General features: G+C 41.9%; 1 protein-coding gene across 1 annotated transcript; it reads right to left on the bottom strand.

Annotated features, from left to right (window-relative positions):
- Nucleotides 1-816: 816 nt before the first annotated feature.
- On the bottom strand, nucleotides 817-15,941 carry LOC139383940 (uncharacterized). The gene is made up of 4 exons (XM_071128560.1): nucleotides 15,682-15,941; nucleotides 13,905-14,357; nucleotides 3,089-5,329; nucleotides 817-2,960 (listed from the first exon to the last, which is right to left on the bottom strand). Exons 1-4 carry the CDS (start codon nucleotides 15,845-15,847, stop codon nucleotides 2,641-2,643), a joined length of 3,180 nt encoding a protein of 1,059 aa, XP_070984661.1. The 5' UTR covers nucleotides 15,848-15,941; the 3' UTR covers nucleotides 817-2,640.
- Between the last annotated feature and the right edge of the window lie 6,319 nt (nucleotides 15,942-22,260).

Raw genomic sequence — 22,260 nt, 5'->3', positions numbered from 1 at the left:
GTCCGTAATAGAGATGTTTTTTTTTTACACCACACTCCACAAGTCCTGCGGGCTCTAGTTTTATCTTATCTTGATTATTGTCCACTCATATGGTCAAGTGCTGCAAAGAAAGACCTAGTTAAGCTGCAGCTGGCCCAGAACAGAGCGGCACGTCTTGCTCTTCATTGTAATCAGGGGGCTAATATTAATACTATGCATGCCAGTCTCTCTTAGCTGAGAGTGGAGGAAAAACTGACTGCGTCAAATTGTTTGCATTGTCAACTTACACACACTTACCCTACCAGATATGCCACCAGGGGTCTTTTCACAGTCCCTAGGTCACAGACAAATTCAAGGAAACGTACACTATTATACAGAGCCATGAGGGCACAGAACTCCCTTCCATCTTATATAGTGCTAGTGAATAGATAAACCTGGTTTCAAAAAACAAATAAAGCAACACCTCATGGGACAACGTCTCTCCCCCATGTGACCTAGTCGTTGTGTATATGTACTGACATGTGACCTAGTTGTTGTGTATATGTACTGACATGTGACCTAGTTGTTGTGTATATGTACTGACATGTGACCTAGTTGTTGTGTATATGTACTGACATGTGACCTAGTTGTTGTGTATATGTACTGACATGTGACCTAATTGTTGTGTATATGTACTGACATGTGACCTAGTTGTTGTGTATATGTACTGACATGTGACCTAATTGTTGTGTATATGTACTGACATGTGACCTAGTTGTTGTGTATATGTACTGACATGTGACCTAGTTGTTGTGTATATGTACTGACATGTATGTGTAATTGATTTGACACACCCACTAATTCCAGGGTTTTTCTTTATTTGTAATATTTTCTACATTGTAAAATAATAGTGAAGACATAAAAACTTTGAAATAACACATATGGAATAATGTAGTAAACAGAAAAGGGTTAAACAAATCTAAATATATTTGAGATTTTAGAGAAATACGTTTTTTTGTGTGAATGTAACATTTCTGGGATCTTTTATTTCAGCTCATGAAACATGGGACCAACACTTTACATGTTACGTTTCTATTTTTGTTCCGTATTTTCGCTGTTATTAAGATAACTAATGGTAAACCCATGCAGCCCTGCGACTTCAGAGCGCGCACATTCACTACATGACAGGTACAAGCACTAAATGTCAGGTAGATTGGAGATTGTTTATAATGCATGTATGAGCCATACATTGACACGTCAAGTCCAAAACGGGAGGTTGAAGAAAAAAAAAAATAACGAGGTTCCCAAAAGGTTCCATTTCCAACAATATCATGAATGAGTACCATAGGGTCAAAATGGACGAAAAATACTCTTGGACAGAAGGATATATTTTCCGGAAATTATAAATGTTTTACCTTTTCACACGGGAGTTCCAAATGTCCGTTTTTATCTTTGTGATGTCAGAATGCGCTCTCTGTACCAAAATGTGACTGTTACACAACAGGACAGTTAACCCCTGCTGCCTTCAAAGCACAGCACGCTGTGTGCTAATGATCTATAGGCTGTTTCAATTTCAAAATTATCTTCAAATGTCACTCTGAAATTAGGTGCATTCCGCCTCATTAATACACAGAAGTTGCTAGCCCATTTCACTGTCGTGGGCAATTTACATTTGAGACATGCTATGCTAATGTTTAAATGAGCCAGGCAACTTCTCTCTTGGATGAGAGCCCAAGCACTCCCCCAGAGTTTCCCCAGGTCAAGTATGCAGACATTTGTGCATCTCCAGTCAGAACAAAACTTTCCCAAACCCTTTACCCCTGGCAGGTTTTGCCGCTGGCGCCCGCATTGCTTTCAATGTTGTTTTCCTTAACAATAATTACTTTGTACACATGTGCGTTTACCTTAGCATAATACAGGTTCTGTATTATCATTTTAACTCATTTCAACTGTAGCACAAGATATGCATGTATGGAGCAATATGCATTCTGTCTATTCCTTTATATCTGCCGACATGCGAGGTACTAATTGCATAACCTTTATGGTGTTATACTCAATTGTGCTTATGTACATTCTTCCATTAGTTCTGTAAAAAACTGCTAATCACATCAGAGAAGTATAAGCTTGTGTTGTATCCTTTTGAAGATGCCCTCATGACCAGGCCTGTGTATTTATTTGGCCAGTTAAACATAGCTCTGCCCTGCCCCCTTGTGGATTCAGTTACTGGTGCATTTATACATGTCATGTTGTAAATGCAATTTATTATTCTTATAGCAGTGTAATGTTACTTCATTGTAATGTTGTTTTATTGTTAATTTCTGATATTCTACTGTAATTACTAATCGTTCATCTATATTCTTTACTTTCAGAAACAAACCATATTGAACGTAATTTGCCAACATCACTGGTACTGGAGTTGCTGACATCTTTGTTCATGAAGAGTGAGGCTAGCTTTTGTATTCTAACAACATATTCTTTGAACATACACTTCTTTACAGTTTTACTGGAGGGAAAAAATGAAAGAAAAGACAATGACAACTGTCATTTCATTACAAACATGCCTAGCCCATAATTCAATATTCACGTAGCGGTTGAACAAAAACTGCATCCCCACCCCTAAAGTCATTGTATCATGGCAGGTCACCTTTCAATTCAGTCAGTCAGTAATTGCTGCAGATGTGCTCAATAGTGCTTGAGCGTATGGTACTCCCCAAAGCACGGCGCAACACACAGGGGTATGTCACAAGGTACACACATGTACTTTGTCAACTTCCTCTGCTTCCTCCTCCTGGTGCTGGAAAGGCAGACTTTGCAGTGCCTCCGTGTGCGGCTACCTTGTGCAGCAGTTTGAGGTACTTTTGAGGGAAAATGCCGGGCATTGAGGCGTAAAGGATTGTCTGCAGCAGGACGGCCCCCAGTGGGTGGACGCCGAGGGGTGTGGTGCTCCTCCAGCAGCTCTCTCATGAGGTTCTCTCTGTACTTTTGGTAGGTAATCACCTCACCTATGGGGGCAATAAAGAGGGAGAATGAAGGAGTGGGTAGGTGAGAGATATCGTCAATATAATTGCATAATGGAACAATGTGATTTGTATGTAACATTTCAAAAAACATTGTTCATTAATTATCTCACCTGATAGCTGGCGGTGAACTATGTGGCCATTGAGGACAGCAGTGTCGATCAGATGGAAAAATATCTTCTTATACCACTTGGTGGTTTTCCAGGCGCATGCCACAAAGCGGTTTATCATGTATGCCTTATTCACTGCCCCCATTTTGCGGTTATAGTCAAGCACACAGTCTGGTTTGATGTTTCTCTCTCCCGTCAGGTGGTCAACCTTCCCTGTGGGTGACATGGTTGCTGTATGGACAGTGGAGAGGACATGTACGTCTCGTTTGTCATGCCACTTTACTGCCAGCTGTTGACCGTTCTCCTTGAACTCCACCTCCCCCCTCTGCATCTTCCTGCTTCCAAATGACGGCATCCCCTTCCTGTTTGATTGGACTGTGCCACAGGCCCCTGTGCTGTTGGAGAACAGATGCTGGAAGAGTGTTGGACTGCTGTACCAATTGTCCACATACAAAGTGTGGCCCCTCCCGAGATGAGGAGCCAGCATGGTCATCACCACGGACCCGGACACCCCAAGCCCCTCATAATGTTGGACGTCAGTGGTGGACCCTGTGTAAACTAGAATGTCCTGGACAAATCCTGTCTTCACGTCGCATAAAAAAAAGAACTTGACCCCAAACCTGTGCCTTTTGGAGGGAATGTATTGACGGAATGCCAGCCTACCCTTCCATAACATCAAGTACTCGTCAATGCATAAGTCCTTGTATGGCATAAAGACCTGACTGAATGCTGATGTCAGGCTGGTAAGAACAGTTCTTATTTTGTGTAAGGGGTCATTTAGGTTGGCAGTAGCATTGTTGACGAAATGCAGGCATCGCAGCAGGACTAGGAAGCGATCTTGGGAAAAGAGAGTGGCAAAGAAGGGAGTTGCAAACATAGGATCCGTGCTCCAGTATTCCCTTAGAGAGTTCTTCTTCACTATTCCCATGAGAAGGACTGTTACTAGGAAGGTATACATTTCACTAATTGTGGTTGTCACCCATTTAGCGAGTTTCCCCCTCACTCCTGGCTCTCTTTTCTCCTGTAGCTCCAAAGCATAGCGATTAGTCTCCTCCACTATGTCTCCCACCAGCTTCTCTGTCAGAAACAGCTTGAAGCACTCTGCTGCAGAGGGAGTTGGCAAGGGGCTTTTTACTCCAGACTGGGACTCATCAAAGCCAACAGCAAGGCCAGGAGGGGTGAAATGGCTGGTGGCCTTCCAGCTACCACAGACCTCCAGTACTTCACCCACTGTTGGTCTGCCTCCATCACCACCAGCATCTTCAGAGGGACCTGGGACTTTGTCGATGCTCAAGGGGTCCTCAGATTCAGGGTTCTCAATGCCCATGAGGTTTGGCGGCAGCTCCTTACAGTCACTGTCAGAATCTGATTCCTCCGTTTCATACTCAGACTCATTGTCAGAATTGACAAAAATGTCCAAAATTTCCACATTTGTGAGTTGCTTGAGACTGACGCTTTTACCGCAGTCAACACAGCTAAATGGTTTCTCTCCCGTGTGACTCCTCATGTGCCTGGACAGAAATGTTGTTTCTTTGAAGGTCTTGCCACAAACAGGGCAGGTGCAGGGTTTGCTACCTTGACAGAGTCGGACATGGGTCTTTAGTTCACAAGTGGAGTTGTAGCGTTTTTTGCAAAACTGACATTCGCTGAGTCTCTTCTTGGCGAGAGTCAAATGATTCTGCAAGTCAGGTTTCAGAGCAAACTTTTTACCACAGTCATGGCAGCGGTGTTTTTTTTTAGACATGTTGCTAAGTTTGGAATAATGTTCCCCCATTGATAGGTTTGGATCCAATAGTGGGCTAGGATGCAATTGTGGGCTGCTGTCAAGTCCTACTGGGTCGCAGTTTTCGGCTGAGCTGTGGCTGGAGCCATTGTTTTGATAATCTGGAGGGTCACAGGGAATTTTGAAATCCTTTATGTGAGTCACGGTTACAAAAGGTGTGAGATCCACTGATTTAGTGTCACTCTCTCTATTCTCCACAGTCTGGGTTTGGGGAAGAGTCCAGCACTGAAGTGGATCCTCCTGATCACATTCACTTTTCACACAGGGAGGAGGGAATATGGAGTCTTCGGCATCAAAGAGCAGCTCTTTCTCCTGATTGGTCCCCAGTTCCTCCTGTTCCTCTTTAATCTGTGTGGGCCCTGGGTCCTCCTGCTGCAGACTGGGGATCCACTCCTGCTCACAGCGCTGCTGCTCAGAGGGAACCTCCTCTTCAGAAACAGCAAGAGAGAGCTGCAGGGAGTCTGGATGAGAGGAGGAGCAGAAGTTATCTATACTGAACAAAAAAATTAAATGCAATATGCAACAACTTCTAATTTCTAAGAAATCAGTCAATTGGAATAAATAAATGAGGCCCTAATCTATGGATTTCACATGACTGGGAATAGAGATATGCATCTGTTGGTCACAGATACTCTATTTTTCAAAAGTATGGGAGCGGATCAGAAAACCAGTAAGTATTTGGTGTGACCACCATTTGCCTCATGCAGCGGGAAACATTTCCTTTGCATACAGCTGGTCAGACTGTTTATTGTGGAATGTTGTCCCCCTCCTCTTCAATAGTTTGGCGAAGTTGCTGTATATTGGCAATGCGCTGTCGTACACACAATCAATTGTTTCTAGATATCGTCCTCAGCTAGTCAAAAGGGACCTTTATGGCTCCAATGTAGCATTTGAGTCTGAAGGGCATCATAAGGACGAACTATCCGGAGAATCATCAGAGGAAGTTCTAAAATAATATTATGCAACATTTGTCAAAAGGAAAATTGTGACAATTCTGTCCAAACAAGAGAAAGTACTGCTTTTATCTATTCATGGTGAAAGTAAAAAAATGACTTCTTAAAAGGAAATGCCCAGAGGAAGTTGTCGGCACTATTTCAACATAATTTCCTGTCCTAGAGAGAAGGATGGGTAGTTATACATATTCACAAATTGTGGTTGGGAATTTCCGCGCAGAGTTGATAAACATCAACAAAAGGGCCAGCATCCCGGAGTCGCCTCTTCACTGTTGACGTTGAGACTGGTGTTATGCGGGTACTATTTAATGAAGCTGCCCGTTGAGGACTTGTGAGGCATCGGTTTCTCAAACTAGACACTCAAATGTACTTGTCCTCTTGCTCAGTTGTGCACCGGGGTCTCCCACTCCTCTTTCTATTCTGGTTAGAGCCAGTTTGCACTGTTCTGTGAAGGGAGTAGTACACAGCGCTGTACCAGATCTTCAGTTTCTTGGCAATTTCTCACATGGAATAGCCTTAATCTCTCAGAAAAATAATAGACTGACGAGTTTCAGAAGAAAGTTCTTTGTTTCTGGCCATTTTGAGCCTGTAATCGAACCCACAAATGCTGATGCTCCAGATACTCAACTAGTCTAAAGAAGGCCAGTTTTATTGCTTCTTTAAATCAGAACAACAGTTTTCAGCTGTGTTAACATAATTGCAAATGGGTTTTCTAATGATCATTTAGCCTTTTAAAAATGATCAACTTGGATTAGCTAATGCAACGTGCCATTGGAACACAGGACTGATGGTTGCTGATAATGGGCCTATGTATGACTATGTAGATATTCCATAAAAACATCTGCCGTTCCCAGCTACAATAGTCATTTACAACATTAACAATGTCTACACTGTATTTCTGATCAATTTGATGTTATTTTAATGGACACATTTTTTTTGTGCTTATCTTTCAAAAACAAGGACATTTCTAAGTGACCCCAAACTTTTGAACGGTAGTGTATATATAGACCCAGTTAAAAGTTAGGACACTTACTCATTCAAGGGTTTTTCTTTATTTTTTAAAACTATTTTCTACATTGTAGAATAATAGTGAAGACATCAAAACTATGAAATAACATATGAAATCATGTAGTCACCAAAAAAGTGTTAATCAAAATATATTTTATGTTGGAGATTCTTCAAAAGTAGCCACATTAAGGCAAAAGCCTTGATGACAGCTTTGCACACTCTTGGCATTCTCAACCAGCTTCACATGGAATGTTTTTCCAACAGTCTTGAAGAAGTTCCCACATATGTTGAGCACTTGTTGGCTGCTTTTCCTTCACTCTACAGTCCAACTCATCCCAAACCATCTCAATTGGGTTGAGTTTAGTTGATTGTGGAGGCCAGGTCATCTGATGCAGCACTCCATCACTCTCCTTCTTGGTCAAATAGCCCTTACACAGCCTGGAGGTGTGTTTTGGGTCATTGTCATGTTGAAAAACAAATGATAGTCCCACTATGCGTAAACCAGATTGGATGGCGTAACGCTGCAGAATGCTGTGGTAGCCATGCTGGTTAAGTGTGCCTTGAATTCTAAATAAATCACAGACAGTGTCACCAGCAAAGTGACATCATACCTCCTCCTCCATGCTTCACTGTGGGAACCCCACATGCGGAGATCATCCGTTCACCTACTCTCCGTCTTACAAAGACTCGGCGGTTGGAGTCAAAAATCTCACATTTGGACGCATCAGACCAAAGGACAGATGTCCATCGATCTAATGTTCATTGCTGGTGTTTCTTGGCTCAAGATAGTCTATTTTTATTATTGGTGTCCTTTAGTAGTGGTTTCTTTGGAGAAATTCAACCATGAAGGCCTGATTCAAGTAGTCTCCTCTGAACAGTTGATGTTGAGATGTATCTGAAGCATTTATTTGGGCTGCAATTTCTGGGGCTGGTAACTCTAATGAATTTATCCTCTGCAGCAGAGGTAAATCTGGGTCTTCCTTTGATGCGGCAGTCCTCATGAGAGCCAGTTTCATCATAGCACTTGATGGTTTTTGCGACTGCAGTTGACTGACCTTCATTGACTGACCTTCATGTCTTAAAAGGTAATGATGGACTGTCGTTTCTCTTTGCTTATTTGAGCTGTTCTTGCCATAATATGGACTTGGGTCTTCTACCAAATAGGGCTACTCTCTGTATACCCCCCTACCTTGTTACAACCCAACTGATTGGCTCAAACGCATTAAGAAGGAAAGCAATTCCACAAATTATAAGGCACAGCTGTTAATTGAAATGCATTCCAGGTGACTACCTCATGAAGCTGGTTGAGATAATGCCAAGTGTGTGCAAAGCGGTCATCAAGGCATTGATGGGTGTTCTGTGTGCAAGGAGTTTTGAATATTTGTTTTATTTCCTGTGACTTTGAAGAATCTCGTACTTTGAAGAATCTCAAATATACAATATATTTGGATTTGTTTAACACTTTTGGTGACTACATGGTTCCATGCGTGTTATTTCATAGTTTTGATGTCTTCACTTATTCTACAATGTAAAAAATAGTAAAATAAAGAAAAACTCTTGAATGAGTAAGTGTGTCCAAACTTGACTACTGTATATATAAAAATATCGATAACTATTGAAAGATAGCCGATATGCGTTTTTCTACAATGTAATGGACACGGTGCAACCTTTGGTAGGTAGGCTGCTGGCAGGCTTCGGCACAGCAAATCCAAGTCAGCCTGTGCTCATGGTTCTCACAGGGGAAGTGATATGATAGGCTACAATGACTTTGCTCATGATCATGCATGCTGCAAATGACATGTAACTAAGTTCCTTGAAAGCTGTGGAACGTGTAGTGAAGCAAAACTTGAGTGGTCAAAACCATTCATCTTGGGGAGCAGGAGGAGCATATAACACAATTATACCATTTGTAAAATTAATCACATATTTATTTTTAATACAGACCAGCTACAAAAATAATTGAAAATGGACAATTTATCCAATCGATTATGATCATTTTGGAGGTGCAAAAACATGTCCTGCTGAAAAGAAGGTAGACAACATCCGCTCATCATTCACTCAGCCTATTGACTCCACTGGTCCCACTCACACAGAACTACACTATGCCTTAACCTCTTTCTCACCTCCTTCTCCAAATAAAATCCTGCAAGTAGTGAGGTCTGGCCGCCCGACAACCTGCCCACTTGACCCTGACACCCCATCTCTGGAGACCTTCTCCCATATCATCCTAACCAACTTGCCCTCTAAATACACCTCTGCTGTCTTCAACCAAGATCTCAGCGATCACTGCCTCATTGCCTGCATCCGTAATGGGTCAGCGGTCAAACGACCTCCACGCATCACTGTCAAACGCTCCCTGAAACACTTCAGCGAGCAGGACTTTCTAATCGACCTGGCCGGGGTATCCTGGAAGGATATTGATCTCATCCCGTCAGTAGAGGATGCCTGGGTATTTAAAAAAAATGCCTTCCTAACCATCTTAAATAAGCATGCACCATTCAAGAAATTTAGAACCAGGAACAGATATAGCCCTTGGTTCTTCCCAGACCTGACTGCCCTTAACCAACACAAAAACATCCTATGGCGTTCTGCATTAGCATCAAACAGCCCCCGTGATATGCAGCTGTTCAGGGAAGCTAGAAACCATTATACACAGGCAGTTAGTTTCAAGCAGAAATTTGCTTCCTGCAACACTAACTCAAAAAAGTTCTGGGACACTGTAAAGTCCATGGAGAATAAGAACACCTCCTCCCAGCTGCCCACTGCACTGAAGATAGGAAACACTGTCACCACTGATAAATCCACCAAAATTGAGAATTTCAATAAGCATTTTTCTACGGCTGGCCATGCTTTCCACCAGGCTACTCCTACCCCGGTCAACACCACTGCACCCCCCACAGCAACTCGCCCAAGCCTTCCCCATTTCTCCTTCTCCCAAATCCAGTCAGCTGATGTTCTGAAAGAGCTGAAAAATCTGGACCCCTACAAATCAGCCGGGCTAGACAATCTGGACCCTTTCTTTCTAAAACGATCTGCCGAAATTGTTGCCACCCCTATTACTAGCCTGTTCAACCTCTCTTTCGTGTCATCTGAGATTCCCAAAGATTGGAAAGCAGCTGAGGTCATCCCCCTCTTCAAAGGGGGGGTCACTCTTGACCCAAACTGCTACAGACCTATATCTATCCTACCTTGCCTTTCTAAGGTCTTTGAAAGCCAAGTCAACAAACAGATTACCGACCATTTCGAATCTCACCATACCTTCTCTGCTATGTAATCTGGTTTCAGAGCTGGTCATGGGTGCACCTCAGCCACGCTTGGACCGACTCTCTTCTCTGTATACATCAATGATGTCGCTCTTGCTGCTGGTGAGTCTCTGATCCACCTCTACGCAGACGACACCATTCTGTATACTTCTGGCCCTTCTTTGGACACTGTGTTAACAACCCTCCAGGCAAGCAACTCTCCTTCCGTGGCCTCCAATTGCTCTTAAATACAAGTCAAACTAAATGCATGCTCTTCAACCGATCGCTGCCTGCACCTGCCCGCCTGTCCAACATCCCTACTCTGGACGACCCTGACTTAGAATACGTGGACAACTACAAATACCCAGGTGTCTGGTTAGACTGTAAACTCTCCTTCCAGACACACATCAAACATCTCCAATCCAAAGTTAAATCTAGAATTGGCTTCCTATTTTGCAACAAAGCATCCTTCATTCATGCTGCCAAACATACCCTTGTAAAACTGACCATCCTACCAATCCTCGACTTCAGCGATGTAATTTACAAAATAGCCTCCAATACCCTACTCAACAAATTGGATGCAGTCTATCACAGTGCAATCTGTTTTGTCACCAAAGCCCCATATACTACCCACCATTGCGACCTGTACGCTCTCGTTGGCTGGCCCTCGCTTCATACTCGTCGCCAAACCCACTGGCTCCATGTCATCTACAAGACCCTGCTAGGTAAAGTCCCCCCTTATCTCAGCTCGCTGGTCACCATTGCATCACCCACCTGTAGCACGCGCTCCAGCAGGTATATCTCTCTGGTCACCCACAAAACCAATTCTTTCTTTGGCCGCCTCTCCTTCCAGTTCTCTGCTGCCAATGACTGGAACAAACTACAAAAATCTCTGAAACTGGAAACACTTATCTCCCTCACTAGCTTTAAGCACCAACTGTCAGAGCAGCTCACAGATTACTGCACCTGTACATAGCCCACCTATAATTTAGCCCAACAACTACCTATTTCCCTACTGTATTTATTTATTTTGCTCCTTTGCACATTCTTCCACTGCAAATCTACCATTCCAGTGTTTTACTTGCTATATTGTATTTACTTTGCCACCATGGCCTTTTTTTTGCCTTTACCTCCCTTATCTCACATCGTATATAAACTTGTTTATACTGTATTATTGACTGTGTGTTTGTTTTACTCCATGTGTAACTCTGTGTCGTTGTATGTGTCGAACTGCTTTGCTTTATCTTGGCCAGGTCGCAATTGTAAATGAGAACTTGTTCTCAACTTGCCTACCTGGTTAAATAAAGGTGAAATAAAATAAAAATAAATACAAATTCCTCGATTCCCTCATTCCTGACCACTGGCTGCGTCCCCTCGGAGTTCAAATCCCCTGAGCCGCTCCCCTCAAGAAACTAAAACTTCACTCATCTGACGTCAAAAACTAGAGACCTGTATCCCTCCTTTCTTTTCCAAAACACTTGAGCGTGATGTCTCTGATCAACTCTAGTTCTCTTTCATAACGATCTTCTTGACCATAACCAGTCAGACTTCAAGACGGGTCACTCAACCGAGACCGCTCTCCTCTGTGTCAGAGGCTCTCCGCACTGCCAAAGCTGACTCTCTTTCCTCTGTTCTCAACCTCCTAGATCTATCCACTGCCTTCGACACTGTGAACTGTGATCAGAACCTCCTCTCCACACTGGGCTTCTCAGGCTCTCCACCCTCTCTCTATACACCAAGTCACTCAGCTCCGTCATATCCTCACATGGTCTCTCCTATCATTGCTATGCGGATGACACTCAACTACTTTTCTCCTTCCCCCTTCTGACACCTGCATGCCTGGCAGATATCTCAGCTTGGATGTTGACTCCCCCCTTACTTACTATACCTGTGATATGTGGTTGTCCCACCTAGCCATCTTAAGACACATGCTATAACTGTAAGTCACTCTGGATAAGAGCGTCTGCTAAATGACTAAAATCGAAATAAAACCCAGCCCTGAAACGAAACGTAGGCTGACATTTTTTACATCATATCATAGGAAAAGACACCGCATTCACATGGATTTGCAAAGTGGCTTTAAACCCTTTAAACCCTAGTACAGTGCCTTCAGAAAGTATTCATACCCCTGGACTTATTCCACATTTTGTTGTGTTACAGCCGGAATTGAAAATTGATTCAATGTATTTATTTTCTTCACCCCTCTACACACACACAATAACCCATAACGACAAAGTGAAAACAAGTTGACATTTTTGCAAATGAGATACAGAAATATCTCATTTAATAAGTATTCACGACAATCAGAGTCAATATATGTTAGAATCACCTTTGGCAGTGATTACAGCGGTAAGTCTTTCTGAGTAAGTCTCAAAGTTTTGCACACCTGGATTGCCCATTATTCTTCTAAAAAATTATTCAAGCTCTGTCAAATTGATTGGTGATCACTGATATACAACCATTTTCAGGTCTTGCCATAGATTTTCAAGATGATTTAAGTCAAAACTAGGCATCTCAGGAACATTCAACGTCATCTTGGTAAGCAACTCCAGTGTATATTTGACATTGTGTTTTAGGTTATTGTCCTGCTGAAAGGTGAATTTGTCCCCAAGTGTCTGTTGGAAAGCAGACTGAACCAGGTTTTCCTCTAGGATTTTGCTAGGGAATAGCTCCCTAGTCCTTGCCGATGACAAGCATACCCATAACATGATGCAGCCACCATCATGCTTGAAAATATGAAGAGTGGTACTCAGTGATGTGTTTTCCCTAAACATAACACTTTATTTAGGACAAAGGTCATTTCTTTGCTCCATTTTTTGCAGTTTTACTTTAGTGCCTTATTGCAAACAGGATCCACGTTTTGGAATATTTTTTATTCTGTACAGGCTTCCTTCTTTTCGCTCTTATTTAGGCTAGTATTGTATAGTACCTAAAATGTTGTTGATACATCCTCAGTTCTATCACAGCCATTCAACTCTAACTGTTTAAAGTCACCATTGGCCTCATGGCGAAATACCTGAGCGGTTTCCTTCCTCTATGGCAACTTAGTTAGGAAGGACACCTGTATCTTTGCAGTGACTGGGTGTATTAATACAACATCCAAAATGTAATTAATAACTTCACCATGCTCAAAGGGATTTTCAATGTGTGTGTGTTTTTTGTTTTTACCCATTTACCAATAGGTGTCCTTTGCGAGGCATTGGAAAACTTTCTTGGCCATTGTAGTGGAATCAGTGTCTGAAATTCACTGCTCAACTGAGGGATCTTACAGATAATTGTATGTGTGTGGTACAGAGATGAGGTAGTGGATCAAAAATCATGTTAAAAAATATTATTGCACAAAGAGAGTCCATGCAACTTATGTGACTTGTTCAGTGTGGGATTGGTTTTACTCCTGAACTTATTTAGGCTTGCCATAAGAAAGGGGTTGAATACTTATTGACTAAAGACATTTCAGCTATTCATTTTTTATTAATTTGTAAAAATGTCTAAACATAAATCCACTTTGACATTATGGGGTATTGTGTCAAGGCCTGTGACAATCTCAATGTAATCCATTTATAATTCAGGCTGTAACACAACAACATGGAAAAAGTGGTGTGAATACTTTATGAAGGCACTGTATATCATACATTGACTCAAACTATGACTTATTGACTTAAATCATTGCATAACATCATGGGTAAGCTTTGGCGATAGTCTTTCAGATTGAAAAAGTGGATTTCTACTGGTGTGGGTGTTGCAATTTTTTGAAATGGTGATCACTGAAAGCCTAAACAGTTTTATCAATTGAGTAGAACTGTAGTTAGATATTAGTAGGTATATATACGTACCTATTCTACATAGTTTTATCTCTGGTGTGATTCGCAGCAGTCTCCGTAGACGATCATTCTCCTCCAGGTACTCCGCTATCATTTTCTCAAATGCCCTGAAAATCTCCACAGCAGCAGATGCCTTTAAACGCTCATTTAAAAACACACGAAACGACTCTAGTTTAGACATTTTCAGTCGACTGAGAGTTGGGTATTCAGCTAGTTTGGCTTTGTGAAGTGGGTCCTCCTCATCAAGTTCACTTTTCACATAAGGAGGAGTGAATATGGAATCTTTTGTATCAAAGAGCCCTTGAAGCTGCTCTTTCTCCTGACTGGTCCTGAGTTCCTCCTGTTCCTCTTTAATCTGCGTGGGCTCTGGATCCTGCTGCCCCTGACTGGGACTCCACTCCTGCTCACAGTGCTGCTGCTCAGAGGGAACCCCCCCTTCAGAGACGGAAAGAGAGAGCTGCAAGTCTGGAGGGAAGGAGAGGGTGAGAAGAGGTTTAAGCTATATACCACAGAATTAAATAGAACAATTATACATGTGAATTATAGCTCTCTATGATCTACATAAGTGGCCTCGAACAAATCACAAATTGGACAAATCACTCGCTCAACCTCATTTAGATCTACGATTGAATAATATGGCGATTGAGCAACTTGAGGAGACTAAACTCCTGGGTGTAACCCTAGATAGCAAGCTGTCATGCTCAAAACATAGACTCAATGGTTGCGAAAATGGGAAGAGGTCTGTCCATGATAGTGCGCTGCTCTGCCTTCTTGACATCTCAGTCTAGCAGACAGGTCCTACAGGCCCTAGATTTGTCGCACCTGGACTACCGCCCAGCTGTGTGGTCATGTGCGGCAAAGAGGGACATACAGTACCAGTCAAAAGTTTGGACACACCCACTCATTCAATGATTTCTCTTTATGTTTACTATTTTCTACACTATGAAATAACACATATGGAATCAAGCAGTAACCAAAAGTGTTAAACAAATAAGTAAAAAAAGAAAAGAAAATAAATTATTCGTTTTTAAATATATATATTATATTTAGTAATTGTAAATAAGAATTTGTCCTTTATTGACCTAGATAAATAAAAGGTTAATTAAAAATAAATACATTTAAGTAAAGGGGTGTGTTCCGTTCAATTCATTGTTTGTACTGAGCAACACGTTTCCCCAAAACGGTGAGCACCATTCTTTAACAGCCTTTGAGGTATGTTTGCTCCCATAGGGCGGCAAGGTGTGGCCTGATCAATATGGGTGTGATCATTTCAAATCGCAAAACTGGTGCAACACACCATACACAATCGCCCTCAGGGCCACAATAATCACAGTTCTTCAACTCGGGTGTCATTACGCCGATTCTGTTGCAGGACGTTTCATAAACGGAAGCAAAGGTAACGAAACTGGGCGGGACCTACCTGAATTTGTCCAATTGAAACTTTCGTTTTCGTTGGGTTCTGCAACTGTTTGGACTAAATATTACGCCCAAATACCGTATTGTTTCAGTTGAATTCAACGTTGAACAATGTTCTATCGTAATGAAAGCACCCCAGATTAAATTGCATATTGACCATTGCAGATCTAGTTATCATTTAAGCAGCCTTTAAACATGCCTGAATGCAACTGTACATTATTTAAAATCAGCTTTTCGTGACAAAACAATGTATGGTAAAAGTTACAGTAGATAACGTCTTTAAAAATTGATATAGTGGTGATCACCGTTTGCCAAAACAGTTTATCAATTGAGTAGAATTATAGCTAGCCAGTAGCTCTACCGTTATACTAACCTATTCTATATAGTTTTATCTCCGGTGTGATCCGCAGCAGTCTCCGTAGACGATCATTCTCCTCCTGGTACTCCACTACCGTTTTCTCGGCTGCCCCGAAAATCTCCACAGCAGCCACCGTTAAACGCTCATTTAAAAATACACGAAACGACTTTAGTTTAGACATGTTTCTGTAGACTGAGAGTTAGGTATTTTTCAACGAGTGTGGCTTAATCCACGAGGAAAGTGGCCATAAAAAACAGCGTCTCGTCAGCAACACTAAACAAGTACTTCCGGGTCTAAATAAAAGTCCCCACGTAATAGTAGAAAAGTGTTGAATAACCTATGTTTATTCATTATATATACAACATATTTGTCTAAACATGAACAGTGATTCATGTAAGTAACATTTGCATTACTTTTTAGATTTAAAACATGTTTTAATGTCAAATAAATGCCCCAAATGTAAAACACTGAAATGCTTATAGAGCAGAAATTATTCTAGGTGGCGCAGTAAACATATTGTAGGCAATATTCAGCAGGCTTTGTAGAATGTATATATGGTGTCATTTCATGGGGCACTGAATAATACAGAGTCTACTGGATTAATAAGGAGTGTTGCTGTTCTTTGAGTCCACCCATTCCATTGGCCACAATGTGAATCACTGTATGTGGAATACATTTCGGCTTACTCATAAAGCAAAAAATATTCTCAGACACCCAAGATATTGGGAATGAATACTACCACTTAGAGACAGAAAGTTGTGTTAGAGATTAATCAGCTGAGGAAATAGCAAGCTCTATGAAAACTGAATCAAATGAGCAGCATCGAAATAAGCGAGGATACACAGAAATGTGTTTTGTCAGATGAGGCAAATTTTGGAGGGTTCAGGCATACCACTCCAAATAATGGTGTGCTTACATTGACTCGTGATGAATGGGAGAAGGACCATTTGCAGAGAAGTGGTAGGTATTTCAAAAAGTTCTTATGGTTAGGCCTAATTGCAGGAAACATTAAAGTGTCCAATTTACTGGAGGTTTTCAGCATTACACAAGTCAAACCCCCATGTACACATTTCTGTTGCCAAGAAAATAGGGAAGGTGTTGGCACGAGTACAGAAGGGGTTATGCAAGAACATGTATATCAAATTCATTGAGAATAATGGTGAACGCCATGAAAGAATGCTATAATTGTCAAAAGAAGATCAATCTGCAATGATGTGATGAAGTGGTGTAACTTGTACTATGGTTCTCAGATTATTTGGTGTATTTCAGGAGCTAATATCCTGAACCCTGATCTTGCATATAAGGACATCCAGGACATACCAGGCTGTGTCTGAGGAAGGCCTGAAAAATGTCCAAAGATTCCAGCCACCCCAGCCGTGAACTGTTCTCCTGCAGGTGGTACCGGAGCATTGGGTCTCGGACCAACAGGCTCGAGGACTTCTTCTATCCCCAAGCTCTGAGACTTTTGAACAACCAAAGACTCCAGGCACTGAGACATGTCAGAGCAAAAAACAAGCCAAGAGGTCAAATGAATTGTCCGTAGAGCACTGAGACAGGATTATGTCGAGACACAGATCTGGGAAAGGCTACCAAATAAATTCTGCAGCATTGAAGGTACCCAAGAACACAGATGCCTCCGTCATTCTTAAATGGAAGAAGTTTGGAACCACCAAGACTCTTCCTAGAGCTGGCCGCCAGGCCAATCTGAACAAACAGGGAAGAAGGGCCTTGGTCATGGAGGTGACCAAGAACTTTGACAGAGCTCTAGAGTTCCACGGTGGAGAAACTTCCAGAAGGACAACCATCTCTGCAGCACTCCACCAATCAGGCCTTTCTGGTAGGATGGCCAGACGGAAGCAACTCCACAGTAAAAGGCACATGACAACCCGCTTGGAGTTTGCCAAAAGGCACCTAAAGACTCAGACCATGAGAATCAAGATTCTCTGGTCTGATGAAACTAAGATTAAACTCTTTGGCCTGAATGCCAAGCGTCCCATCTGGAGGAAACCTGGCACCATCCCTACAGTGAAGGATGGTGGTGGGAGCATCATGCTGTGGGGATGTTTTTCAGCGGCAGGGAGACTAGTCAGGATCGAGGCAACGATGAACGGAGCAAAGTACAGAGAGATCCTTTATGAAACCCTGCTCCAGAGTGCTCAGGACCTCAGACTAGGGCGAAGGTTCACCTTCCAAGAGGACAACGACACTAAGCACACAGCCAAGACAACGCGGGAGTGGCTTTGGGACAAGTCTCTGAATATCCTTGAGTGGCCTAGCCAGAGCCTGGACTTGAACCTGATCGAACATCTCTGGAGAGACCTGAAAATAGCTGTGCAGCAACACTCCCCATCCAACCTGACAGAACTTGAGAGGATCTGCAGAAAAGAATGGGAGATACTCCCCAAATACAGGTGTGCCAAGTATGTAGCGTCATACCCAAGGAGAATCGATGCTGTAATCACGTCCAAAGGTGCTTTAACAAAGTACTGAGTAAAGGGTCTGAATACTTTTACTCAGTAAAAGTTTTACATTTTTCTAGAAATTAGCAAACATTTTTCAAAACCTGTTTTTGCTTTGTCATCATGCGGAAAAAAAATATTTAATACATTTTAGAATAAGGCTGTAATGTAACAAAATCTGGAAAAAGTCAAGTGGTCTGAATAGTTTCCGAAGGCACTGTATATGCGTCCTATGACACAGTGCTATATTTGAAACGTATAGTGTCCAGGCACCCAATTTTAATCTTTTTGACCACAGTAAAAGTTCAGCAACACTTCCTGTGACTTAGCTTGTTGTTCAAACTCACCCTATTTTGTCTTTTCAACCCTAGTTTAGCTAAGACAAGTAGTAGACAGTCCAAAACAGTGTATTGTGTTGGGGGCTATGGAGAGAGTGGAACAAAAAGCCAGCAACAGTCCATATGACACAGTCCCCCTCCAAAACTAAACATATTTGGTTACTAGAGACTTCAGTTGAGACAGGTAGCAACATTTTCCTCTACAGTCCAATATGTATTCCATATGCAGTTAACTGCATTGTCGGCTATTATCCAGGAATACATCTCAAGTAAAGTGGAAATACATTTAAACCGTCATAGCATCTGTAAGAACCAAGAAACACTTCTAAACATAGCACCAGTCATTTACATAACATACAATGGCATATTCAAAACATAGCCATTTCTTAATGGGCTCCACCTTATTATATTACTTATCTTATATAAAGTAGTAATTATCTTTAGTTTAAATGTTCCCTAATGTAGTTATAATCGTGTAATATAATTGTAACATTATGCACTATGACTATGCAAAGCTGCAAAACATTTGATTATATAATATTGATTTCGTATCATACACATAGCATTTTAACCCAGACGTTTATTTTGAAGGCAAAATCGGAAAACCGGAAGTCTTAATGCTGCTGCTGGGACGCTAATAAAACAAACCCGCTCGCAAATTCACTTCCGCATTGTCTTCTTCTTGTATTTTATTAGCGGGTGGGGAGCCCATAAACACAACACAGCGGCCCAATGTGTACGAGTTTTTAACTGGGGCTGCGTTCAGTACATAAAAACATAACGTTCACTTATGTTCCCTATGATGCACAGTTCTGTGCAGAGGCTGTCCTGAGGTTGAAGGCATTCTACTTTACACACATTCTGACATTTATTGTTGAGGATCGTCAGGCAGGCAGATTGTCACCGAGTGACAAATATATATATGCAGGCAGCTCTGTAGAAGTATGCAGTCAGATGTCTCTTCTGTTTGCAGTTACTATTAACACATTGTTTTTCGATTAAAAAGCCTGACTTAATGCATCAACAGTCACAGTACTGTGGAAACTGTTTTTATGGCTATGTTTTTTTATTAATATAAATCAGTATGTAAAACAAATAATTAAGTTGAGTTGTTGTAGAATAAATTGAAATGAAACATCATGTAACTTTTGACAGATAACTTTAATTCATATTTGGAAATCGACCCTGTGAATGGTATTTGACTGGTCAGTTCATTCAGCATCTTCATGGATGATATCGCCACGCAGAGCGGCACAGATTCAAAGTATTTTGTCCATTTTAGATGAGAGGTTGATTGACACTGTCTGTGAGATGATTCTAAACCGTTTGGGCCTTTGAATTACGCGTTCTGGCAAATAAATCAAGGCGAGCTAGTCCCATTATGCAGAATAAAAATATACTTGTCTGTCCATTTCTCTTGGATCTTTCTGCATTCTTCTTGAACCGACCTTATTCTTCTCTTAGCTAGCCTCATTTCCCTGCCGCAATCTTCCTGATTTTCCTGGTTCTCCGATGGTTGCTCGTTCATAGCGGACACGCTGTTCTTCAGCTCTTCCCACTAATTCGATCCATGTCTACCAGACTGCAAAATTAGCTAGTAACAAACTGATGTGTTGATCGATGTAACTGAGCAGTTGCGTTCTATTTCGGCAAACTTTCAGTTTAACAGCTGCGCTATACGGCCATCTTTCTGCGTTCCAGGGAGCAATAGACATAGCCAATGAAGTGATTCAGGCCTGCATTAAACACATTGAATTAAAATTGTATAATTTATGTATTGTGGATGGAAACTAGGAAAATTACCGAGAGCCGCAAATGAAGGGCTGGCGAGCCGCAATGAGTACCACTGGCCCATGTTAATACAATGCTATTCAATTGTAGCTATTATTCCATTAGCACTATTGTCATTGTTATCATTACATGCTCTCCTAGTACAGTTGCTACATTCTATAGCTTAGTGGTCACCAACCGGTCAAACCATTCCTAGTCGATCACCAAACATTTTTGTAGAAAAGCCAACGATAAAGACTTGCGCTACTTTAACAAAAATTATGTCGCGCAATTGATGGTAGGTGCACTTGATTCAGAAGCCCTGCTTAGACAAAGTGTTCCCATTTTGAACCTTTTCATTTGTCTGAAAAACCTAACTAACTGCCTGGCAGACCAGGATATATGTGGCTAAATCGAGTGTCTACTTACTGGCCAATCGGATAGCTCAAATCCACGTGCCTGCAGCTTCCAGTGTAGTTTGTAATTAACTTACATTAGATTCCATAACTTTTAAAAACCATGACCAGAGAGACTGTCAAATAATACCGCAAGGAGCTGGTATTTTTATGAGTGAGTTCATGTTAATTTTTTTATTCAGCACGGTCAACACTGTTTTTATTCAACACTATTACAAAACAGAAAACGCACTTCTCCATAATACCACTTGTGCTGCAGCTGAAATTAATTAGTAGCCAAGTGTATCAATAGCCCTGCGTTTTTATTATTAGCAGTGTGTATTTTAATATCGAGGAATATTTCACTTTCTTTGGTCATAGGAACAACATGAATTTGTGCATGAGGCAGATGCGGTGATCCCCTCTCTCGTCAGTCTCACTGGAGGAAGGGAAGGTGAGAGGCTCTGCTGCTCTCTCCCTCCCCCAGCTCCCTCTCTCCGACTTCAGTGTATTCAAGACAATTGGGAACTCGGAAAAAAACTAGATTCGACTGACAAAAATATTTTTGAACGGTCACCCAACTCTGAATTCCAAGTAGAAACTCTGTCATCTTTCTGGAGCTCCCATTTTCCGATCTGAGGATCACTGACGTCATGATTCTACCTCCCTTTTCCCCGTTCCCAGTTGTCTTGGAAGAACTATGACCATCAGCTGCAGGTACCGTCAGTACGGTAAAATAAAAACGCGAAAGATTTAAATTTATGCTCAGCTGTGCCTCGCAATTGCTACACCAATCTGATCTATTTGGTTAAAAAAGCTCCAGTTTTGAAATATAATATGGTCTGAGAAAAACAATATTGTCAGGCCAGGCATATAGCCAACATGCTGTGATAATGTAGGGTACTAGGGCTACTGCACAAACCTCATTCACAGCACTGGGTCTATTAGGTTAATGTTACATTTTTTAAGTAATGTTTTAAAAAAACACCAATACCAAATACCACTTGGCAATAAATAGGCCATAGAGGCAAAACAATTACAATTTAGCATTAACACCGGAGTGATAGATGTGCAGATGATGATGTGCAAGTAGAGATACTGGGGTGCAAAAGAGCAAAAAGATGAATAACAATATGAAGATGAGGTAGTTGGGTGTGCTATTTACAGATTGGCTGTGTACAGGTACAGTGATCTGTAAGCTGCTCTGACAGCTGATGCTTAAAGTTAGAAAGGGAGATAGAAGTCTCCAGCTTCAGTGATTTTTGCAATTCGTTCCAGTCATTGGCAGCAGAGAACTGGAAGGAAAGACGGCCAAAGGAAGTGTTGGCTTTGGGGATGACCAGTGAAATATACCTGCTGGAGCGCGTGCTACGGGTGGGTGTTGCTATGGTGACCAGTGAGCTGAGATAAGACCTGATCCGTGGGTCCTCACCTGTTCCCTCTGCCTGGGTCCGACCTGTCCGGTGGCCACCGCATGTTGCTGCTTTGTGGCTCCAGCAGCCTAAGTATCCAGTCCCAGGGTCCTCATCGAGCTCTGCTGCTGCAGCCTCCACTCCTGAGACCCTCGTAGTGCTCTGCCGCTGTGGCCCTGTGGTCTCCAGTCCTGAGACCCTCCTAGTGCTCTGCCGCTGT

The sequence above is a fragment of the Oncorhynchus clarkii genome, chromosome 25 (genome assembly GCF_045791955.1).
Source record: "Oncorhynchus clarkii lewisi isolate Uvic-CL-2024 chromosome 25, UVic_Ocla_1.0, whole genome shotgun sequence".
Taxonomy (NCBI): Eukaryota; Metazoa; Chordata; class Actinopteri; order Salmoniformes; family Salmonidae; genus Oncorhynchus; species Oncorhynchus clarkii.
Note: the sequence above shows the minus strand (reverse complement) of the source record. Positions and strands in the feature narration are given on the sequence as shown.